This window comes from Aspergillus nomiae (assembly GCF_001204775.2).
Source record: "Aspergillus nomiae NRRL 13137 chromosome Unknown contig00683, whole genome shotgun sequence".
NCBI lineage: Eukaryota > Fungi > Ascomycota > Eurotiomycetes > Eurotiales > Aspergillaceae > Aspergillus > Aspergillus nomiae.
The window spans coordinates 1-9,062 of record NW_015378738.1 but is presented as its reverse complement, the minus strand read 5'-3'; the positions used below and the strand labels follow the sequence as shown (position 1 = coordinate 9,062).

Below are 9,062 nucleotides of genomic sequence, written 5' to 3'. Positions count from 1 at the left end.
TATCATATGATCATTTACCCCCGTGGTCTTCGCGCCAGCTGACAGGAACATCAATAATAATCATCATTTTCATTCACGGAGTGACCTGAACCATGGGAGGGTCGAAGGAAAAGAGCCCCCAACCCCCAAAAAGAATCTATAGCTATTTCTGTTTGATTAGAATACTGGCAACGTATCGATCGAGATATCTGAGGTCGATAGAGAAGGCCAAAACGACTCCCAAGGTCTTGTATATAGATGATGCTTCTTAATCATCGTATCAGCTGGCTATGTTATATCAGATGGGGCTTACTAGACGAAGACTAAAATTAAATTTACTTCCAGAGAATTGCTGGGGTTTATGCTAGCTATCACCCAATAAGCATGTTCTCCGAACATTCAGGGTCTTTTCCATTAATTTGTTCCTGACAAAATCGCAAGGAATCCAACCTACTAATAAGATATGGAAGAAACTAATAGTGAAATGCTGTAAAAGAAATCACAAAACGAGCAGCGTGTAACAAAGAAGGGGGGTGGGTGGGGAAGGGGCAACAAGGGTACCAGTAATATGAGCACATATAAAGACAATCGCAGGCCGTCTAAAGCATTGTGAAGGATTTGAAATGATTCCCAATAATCATCTCGAGCTTGAAAATAGCAAAAATTTCCGCAATGCCATCTGCGCCATTTCACATTTCAGTTAGAGCTGTTCAGTGCCAAGGCGCAGTTGGCAAGCACACCTCCCTGCTTCATACCGAGGTGGCTAACGTAGTACTGTGCAACACGACTCAGTGGCTCAATTAGCAGCAACCGCCTCCAGACCCAGACTGGACACCCTGGCCCTGGCCAACCTGCACAGTCGGCTTGTTGTTGACAGTGGCGGTACCCATACGCTCCTTAATCTGCCTTGCCATTGTCAAGAAGGCTTGCTCGACGTTCGAGGCATTCTTAGCAGAGGTCTCCAGGAACGGTATTCCAAGGCTATCGGCGAACTCCTTTTGATTTCAAACAACATAAAGAATTAGCCTCCGTTCCGACTGCGGAAAGGGAAAAATTGTCCGTTCCAAAAGGTATAGGGGAGGAGGTAAAGATAGGTGCACACCTTTGCCACCGTGTACTCCACGACCTTTTTATCCTCCATATCACTCTTGTTACCCACAAGCAGCTTGTTGACACCCTCGGTGGCATAGCGATCGATCTCCTGGAGCCACTGCTTCACATTGTTGAAGGAATCCATGTCAGTAACATCATACACGACGCAGATACCATGAGCACCTCGATAGTAAGACGAAGTAATGGTGCGGAACCGCTCCTGGCCCGCAGTGTCCCACTAAAGATCCTGTTAGCTACGTAAGAGTATTCATCTGTGGTGGCATTTCTCCCTACAATCTGAAGTTTCACTGTCTTGCCATCAAGTTCGATTGTTCGGATTTTCTGTTATCTAGAAGTCAGCACCACTACAAGGGGTGCGGTTGCCCGAACAACGGTATACGCACGAAATCAACACCAATAGTGGAGATATAGCTCTCTGTGTAGGTGTCGTCTGCAAACCGAAGTAGCAAGCATGATTTTCCGACACCGGAATCTCCGATAAGAAGGAGCTTGAAAAGATAGTCGTATCTAAGTAGATGGTTAGGATAACAGGAAATGAGAAGTAGGCCGTCTGTTGGTTTGCACCAAAGAGGATGGTAGGTACTCTAGTTATTGCCCAACAAATCAGCGAAGTTGAGAAAATAAAGGGGGAGAGACGCAGGGAGAAGAGACCATTATAATGCAGACAGAGTGCAATACCCAAGGCCTCAAGAGGATGCATCAATATGTAGGCTAATAGAAGACTTACCACTCAGGGTTCATGATGGACGGTGTAGGGAGAACTGTTGACAAATGAAAGGCTCTTCAAGGAAGGGAGACGAAAGAAAAGAGGAAAGAAACAGAAGTCGTCTATCAGGCGAAAGATCAAGCAGCGGTAGCGGCAGAGAGAGAGAGAAAAGCGTTGCCTAGGTGTGTTAAGTTCGATGAAGTCGGCCGTCGTCTTTTGAAATGGCGGTTGCGAGTTGCTGAGTAGTGCAGGAGAGCAGACGAGCCCAGCGTGCAGGTCCCCTTGGTTTGTGACCGTTTCACGTTTCGCCGCGCCCCAGACACAAGACCCGTTTCGGTCTAGTTGCTCCAATCAAATGATAAACTTTCTCTTAAATAATCTGTCTGGATTCTTGCTGTTCCTCTTAATACTATGATATTTTGGTATGCTGGCTCTTCCACTTTACCTTACTGGCTTCTGCTTCGAAACTCGTACTTCTGCTTTCACAACGCCAGCTATTGTGCGTGGTATCGCTATTGAAAACAAGCAAGGACGGTTTCACTGCCACTAATTTTTCACTTTTGTTCATTATTGTTCCCTCTTGCAAGTTCATACAGATATAGTAACTACATGGGGGAACTTACCTACCCAATCCTGGGCATCTTCTGATACTGCCAGGTGCCCCCGGACCGATTTAATGATTCCGCATTCCCTTTCTGTACTAGCGCACTGAGGCAACGTATTCTTCCTTTAATTTTCTAGATCTAGGTCTTCCGCCCAAGTCTTATGAATGGCTAGCCCATGAGTTGGTGAAGAAAAACAAAAAGAAAACCAAAGACATATAGTTTCAAGTAAACTAGTTAAGATCAGAAGCATAGGCCCAGTATAATATAATGATGATATCCTGGTCCATCTTCACACGGTAAGTTGGCAACAGACCGCTTTATTCCTCGACAATCAGGCATAGCCATGAGCCTGGAGCCAATCCAGAACTGATTTCTCATCTCTGTACTTATAGCGTGCATTGGTCCGAATGCTATCCGCAACAATAACTAGCGCACGATCATAGGCACTTGTATCCTTGTGCTGGAAGAACGAAGTAATGTCCTCCCCAATGTTTTGGTCTGCAAACTTAGAAAGGCCCATTCGCACAAAGCGCTCAAAGACGACGTTATTTGCCGACAGGCGAGCCTCAACGGTACCCCAGTTGTCCTTCATATACTCCCAGAGTAGACGCCGGACCTTTGAGTTCGCAGCCAATGAGACTGCGCCATTGTGTACGTCTTGGATTGCCACTTTGTCCGAGAATACAAAGTCTAGGTAATCCTGGACCAGTCCAGCATCTTTGGTGCGTCCAAGGGCTGCTAGGCAGATTTCTTTTCCATCAACAGAGTCCGTCTTGAGATACTCTTCTTTGACAGAGGCATATTCGTTGGAGCCGCCCTCCGAGACGTTGATGCCGAAGATGACTGAACGCAGATTCGTGTGAATTGCGTTCTTATCTTGGCCTGTAGCCCAAAGCCCGAAACGTCTTTTGGCTTCTGCAATAACCCTGTGTTACGGTGTTAGTAAAACTAAGGAAGAAGAATTGGAGAGATGGGGCAAGGCTTACGTCTCATCACCTGCAAGGCCGGCCATTCCGATAAGAAGTTTTCGTAACTGAACAGTAAGATATTCTTCGCCTGGCTTGAACTCCCAACCAAGTCGATGGGCAGCAGGTGATGCCAACTTAAGAGCAAATTCCTTCAGTCCGGCAGCTACAGGCTCATTCTGAGAAAATACTGAGCGAAGATTTGTAAGCGAGGAAGAAATTTGTGACCACACCCTAAAAAATTAATTAGAACCAGTGTATAGATCTGGGCAAACATACTGGGAAGGCACTGGGTACTGACAAATAATTCTGCTCCTCACTGAAGCCTTCAAGAAGGGCTAACAGAGCAGCAGTGGTGCCTTCACCAGACACAGCAAGAGCAGCGGCATCACCAATCAACCCGATCTTGTCTTCAGTGCTCAGTAGTTCTAGAGATTTACCAAGCTTTGCCAGCCGGTCAGTCGGGTAATTCGTCCGGTAGAACCCAGAAAGATCCTTGTTGATCTTGTAAAACGAATCCTGGCCGACGCCTAGGACAGTATCAGTCTTGGCAACAAGAGCGCGAGAATTCACCTCCTCCAAGTTTAAGCCTGATTTGATTCCAAGCGGAATCCACCAAGTTGTTTCATCTTCTTCGGGATTTGCATCACCAGTAGAGAGGAATCGGTTCTGGCGAATGCAAATCTGGCTAGGTTCTTCTGTCACTGTTATAACTGGGAAACCGATCTTACGAATCCATGGATCCTTTGCAATTTATTAGAGAAGAATAAAAAGATATAACATCATGGCCCTGGCTTGTTGCGAGGCTTACCATAAAGCTGTTAACGTCTTGACCGGATGCTTCACTGAGCGCAGACCAAAGATCATTGGTAGTGGCATTACCTAGAGGTCGTACCTAATTAGCAAGCACCCATCTGCTCCAATATTAAGTACTTACCGTAAGCATGGGTCTTGAGGTAGCTAGCTACTCCCCGGAGGAAAGTATTCCGACCAAGATGATCGCTCAGCATCCTAATCACGGAACTTCCCTTAAGGTAGCTAATGTGATCGAAAATCTGGTCGACCTCAAGAGCATTCTTTACAGGCACTTCTATTGGGTGGGATGCGCGTAATGAGTCGAGTTGGAATGCTTGTTGTACTCCTTCAGCCTGCGGAATGGTCAATTCCTACTAAGATACGTTATATTTACCTCGGGCATTGCGTACGACAAATTGAGACCATATGTTCCATTCTATCCGCATGCGTTAGAACGAGCCGCCGCTGGTGTCAAAGGAGAGAAACATACCGGGATAAAAGTGGTCGACAGCCAGCCATCCAACCCAGGTCGCGAAACCTTCGTTGAGCCACAGTTCGTTCCACCAATCCATAGTTACAAGATTGCCGAACCATTGATGGGCCAATTCTGATACCCCTCGTTAGACAAACTCAAGGATAGCAGGCGCTTCTGAAAATGGCTTACCGTGGGCAACAACATACGCAATGCGGTTCTTGTAGCGAGTATCTGACTTGCCCTCATCGAAGAGAACGGCAGTCGTTCGGTATGTTACAAGGCCCCAATTCTCCATAGCTCCCATGGCCTGGAAAAACAAAGTAAATTTCTATACATGCATCCAAAGAAGTGCGGTTACTAAGACTCACGAATTCATGAACAGCAAGGAGGTCCGCTTTGGGTAGGGGGTACTCAATCTCGAATACCTCCGAGAAATAGTCAACAGTACGATGTGCACATTCTAAAGCGAATCGGGCTTGCTCCTTGAGACCTTTCGTCGTGTAGACGCGCACAGGTATGCTTTTCCCGTTGTATCTGCGATGGGTCATTGCCTCGACGAATTCAAAGTCACCAACAGCCCAAGCTAGAAGCTGTAATAGTATCCGAATGGTTAGTCACATGCGTTAGTATGATAGATAGATACAGACTCACGTAAGTACTCATCACGGGGGTTCTCTCGAAAGAAACTACTTTCAGACTAGGGCTACTGCCTTCTCTCTCAGATTTGACAGGCATGTTGCTTAGAGCTGTTTGGCCTTTCGGTACTTCGATTTCAAAATCAAATGTAGCTTTCAGATTCGGTTCGTCAAAACATGGAAAAGCCCTGCGTGCATCACAGGATTCAAATTGAGTGCTCAGCATAAAATGGAAATCACCTTCCCTTGGGGTGTCAGGACTAGGTTTCGCAACAGGCTTGTACTTAGAACGATAAAAACCAGCCATGGAGCTGTTCATTATACCCGTGAAAGCCAGGGATAGGACAACGTCCGATGGTGTGATTTCCTGGGGGAATTTGAAAGTCACTCTCTCTGACTTCTGGTCATAGATTATCTCAGACGCCTGGGTTACTTTCGTCCCTACAGTAGCCGTGTGCTATGTTAGTAATTTAGCCTGATATCAAGGAATTGCTTTTTCAATAGGTTGCACCCTGACGGACCATCTTTTTCAAAAATCTCAGCTTTCTGGACCTCGATCTCCTTGGAATTCAATATAAGTTCCTTCGTGGAGCGGGTGATTTTCGAGTCTATCTTGACGATGCCTTTGTAGCCCCAAGAGTCACCCAACTGCATGTCAAATAAGGAGACATCATAGTGAACCGGTTTCGCCCTATTACCCTGGTCAAATATCGTTCTTAGAAACCCATACAGATAACGACATTCTCGGTTGAAGCACACAAGGATCAAAATGGACTTACACATCGGGAAGAACCTCTCTATCCTTTGCAGCCATTGCGTGGGTTTCAGAGGAACAGCACCTTACAAACGTTGAGGTGATAGCAAGCTTGATCGCACAAGTTTGCAAGCAGGAATGCAGACAAGAAAGAGAGTGGGAACGCGAGAAGGAACTGAGGAGGGGGAGGGGCGGAGTGGCATTGACCAGATGGGGCGACGGGGTGGATGACAGATGAAATTGTCTGAGGAGTGGCTTTTTGTCGACGCAACCATACACCTTTTCCCCCACCTCCAGTTTAACACCACCTACTAGAACTTCCGGAGGGGCAAATTAATCTCTGCTTACGGCTACTTTCGGCCAATAAGTACATATATATGCAGAATGAACTAGACCAGTTGCAAAGTCTACCAATTACGCGGAGTAGTATGAGTAATATTATTAATATAAACCTCAGAATTGAAGACTCAGAGCAGCTTTGTGGGGAGAATTTTAGAAAGGTAGAGAGAAAAAGAAAGAATCGATTAAGTCTTACATCAGTTCCCGACGATATCCAATAAGCTAAAAATTAACCACGCCCGGAGCTCCGCCGGGAGCTTGGACCCTTTCCCGACTTAATAAGAATTTATTAGTTGACTAAATTAGTTCCAATTGCAGGCTGTTCCGAAACCACTCATACACAACAGCACCAATTTCCCGAATATTCAACCCTCCGCGTTCAACACATTAAACCCATGGCTGATTCCGATGAAGAGTATATCGGGGAAGTTTCTGAGGATGAGGATGATAATAATATTTTTCGAGGGTCTCGAGGTGAAGAGTCTGCATCCCGGGTGAAGAGGAGGAAACAGCGCGGAGGGGCTGAATGGGAGGTCTCGAGAACCTGGGAGACATTGGTCGAAGGCGCTGATGGTACGATTAGCTCGACAGTTGAAGGGCTCCTGGAGGCTGGGAAAAGGAAAAGGTAAGCTTGAGGAATGAAGGAAGGCGGCCAGAAACTGCAGGTCGAGCAAATTACATTAATGCACTTTCAACGCAGGCTTCTGAAAGATACAACGCCTTTACAACGTGGTATTATTCGTCATCTCATCCTGATAGTCGACTTATCACAATCCATGACAGAGAAGGACCTTCGCCCGACAAGATATCTCCTTACGCTACGGTATGCACAAGAGCTTGTGCGGGAGTTCTTCGAGCAGAATCCGATCTCTCAACTTGGTGTCCTTGGATTAAGGGACGGTCTCGCCGTCCGAATAAGTGATATGAGTGGGAACCCCACGGAGCATATTAGTGCCATACAAACCCTAAGAGATCAAGATCCGAAGGGTCTTCCAAGTTTACAGAACGGCCTGGAAATGGCTCGTGGCGCGCTATTGTGAGTCTTGCCCACGCAGGCATTATTTGTGTTGGACTTCATCTGGCGCAAACTAACATGTCTCTTTACAGTCATACACCCAGCCATGGTACTCGAGAGATATTCATCATATTTGGTTCTCTTCTTTCATCTGACCCTGGAGATATTCATCAAACAATAGCTACCCTCGTCAATGATAAAGTGCGCGTGGGAATCGTAGGTCTCGCTGCTCAAGTAGCCATCTGCCGTGAGCTCTGCGCAAAAACGAACGGCGGCGATGACACTAGATATGGGGTGGCACTCAACGAGCAACATTTCCGTGAGTTGTTAATGGACGTAACGACACCTCCAGCCACATATTCCCAAAAACAGTCTGCAAGCTCGCTCTTAATGATGGGGTTTCCATCTCGCACTGTTGAAGGCTCCCCCTCTCTTTGCGCGTGCCATTCAAGGCCTTCCTGTGGAGGTTATTTGTGCTCACGTTGTAGCAGCAAAGTTTGTGGTCTTCCTGCAGAGTGTCCTTCTTGCGGCCTCACTCTAATTCTGTCCACTCATCTCGCTCGGTCGTACCATCATTTGTTTCCCCTGATAAACTGGGTAGAGGTCCCCTGGCAACGAGCTTCTCGCAGTTCGGTATGCTTCGCCTGCGGCATAGCTTTTCCTCCAGTACCTATCAAGGATGAATGGCAAATGACGGAAAGCCAGGTGAAAGGGACGAGCGTAAGCAGCCGCTACGAATGTACCGCATGCGAGAATCATTTCTGTATCGATTGTGACCTCTTTGCCCATGAAGTTGTGCACAATTGCCCTGGCTGTCAAAGCAAAACTATAATCCCCAGGAAGGCTGACCTGGGAAGTCAAACGGGCCTGGGCCTGGAGATAATGGATACCTCAGCGTAGTGTAAGGCGAATCGCATGCTCGAAGATTTCATTAAATACTCATGGATGATACACTGCATAGCCCGGCGTTTGGGAGAGTTTTTTTTTTTTTTGGTTGGGGGGCTTCTCTCCTTCAACGTGTTGATTCGTGAATATCTTGATGTACGTTAGGCCCACTACAGGTAATAATTCAATGGAACTTGGTCTTGATGAAGTTCTATCCTAAGAATATGACAGCATCGTATAGCAAAACTATAAATTCATGAATTTTGCTTACTTGGGTGTTGGTGCTCAATCACTAACCGCAGTTATAATTGGTGGTGTGCATCATGTCATACCTCTAAGCCTCGGCTAATCCAAATTCTTATCGTCATTTTGTGAACGCCTATGTATCGCAGTTCCCTTCAACAATCAGCAATCATACACTGAAGGAGAAAGGAAACTGGAGAAAGAACAGAAAACTTTTTTTGGCACTTTTTCTTCCTCTTCGGAGTGAAATCCTACTTTGATCCCTCATGGATACTCCACCTGTCGTCAATAATGACCTCTCTGCTAAGCTGCCCGTGGAGACACCACACAGTGCAGCTGACCACGGTAACTCTATTTCAGCAACTCAGCAGGTCGAAATCGAAATATATGAAAAGCTTAGATCCTATCCGTTCCACACAGATAGCGAGTTTGCAAAGGGCCTTGCGATTATCCTCAGTCACCCGGATATCCCTGCAACTGAAACAGAGATCGGCCGCAACGACGACCTTGTCTTACAAGCCAAATGCTTCTATTTTTCGAGGTATGCAAAAAA

At 46.4% G+C, this 9,062-nt stretch overlaps 3 protein-coding genes across 3 annotated transcripts; 2 read left to right on the top strand and 1 right to left on the bottom strand.

The window, feature by feature from the left end:
• Window positions 1–370: 370 nt before the first annotated feature.
• On the bottom strand, window positions 371–6,087 carry ANOM_011122 (aminopeptidase; the record flags this gene model as incomplete). The annotated part of the gene is made up of 16 exons (XM_015556378.1): window positions 371–974; window positions 1,082–1,309; window positions 1,366–1,413; window positions 1,476–1,599; window positions 2,790–3,329; window positions 3,390–3,602; window positions 3,670–4,112; window positions 4,180–4,250; window positions 4,306–4,516; window positions 4,574–4,599; window positions 4,654–4,770; window positions 4,828–4,945; window positions 5,007–5,228; window positions 5,290–5,714; window positions 5,795–5,964; window positions 6,053–6,087. 16 exons carry the CDS (start codon window positions 6,085–6,087, stop codon window positions 780–782), a joined length of 3,186 nt encoding a protein of 1,061 aa, XP_015401064.1. The 3' UTR covers window positions 371–779.
• Window positions 6,088–6,761: 674 nt separating this feature from the next.
• Window positions 6,762–8,281, top strand: ANOM_011121 (TFIIH/NER complex subunit SSL1; the record flags this gene model as incomplete). Its single annotated transcript, XM_015556377.1, has 3 exons — window positions 6,762–6,991; window positions 7,067–7,402; window positions 7,474–8,281. 3 exons carry the CDS (start codon window positions 6,762–6,764, stop codon window positions 8,279–8,281), a joined length of 1,374 nt encoding a protein of 457 aa, XP_015401066.1.
• A 494-nt stretch (window positions 8,282–8,775) lies between these two features.
• On the top strand, window positions 8,776–9,048 carry ANOM_011120 (uncharacterized protein; the record flags this gene model as incomplete). Its single annotated transcript, XM_015556376.1, has 1 exon — window positions 8,776–9,048. A coding segment is annotated over one exon (273 nt), but the record flags the coding sequence as incomplete, so codon positions are not given.
• Between the last annotated feature and the right edge of the window lie 14 nt (window positions 9,049–9,062).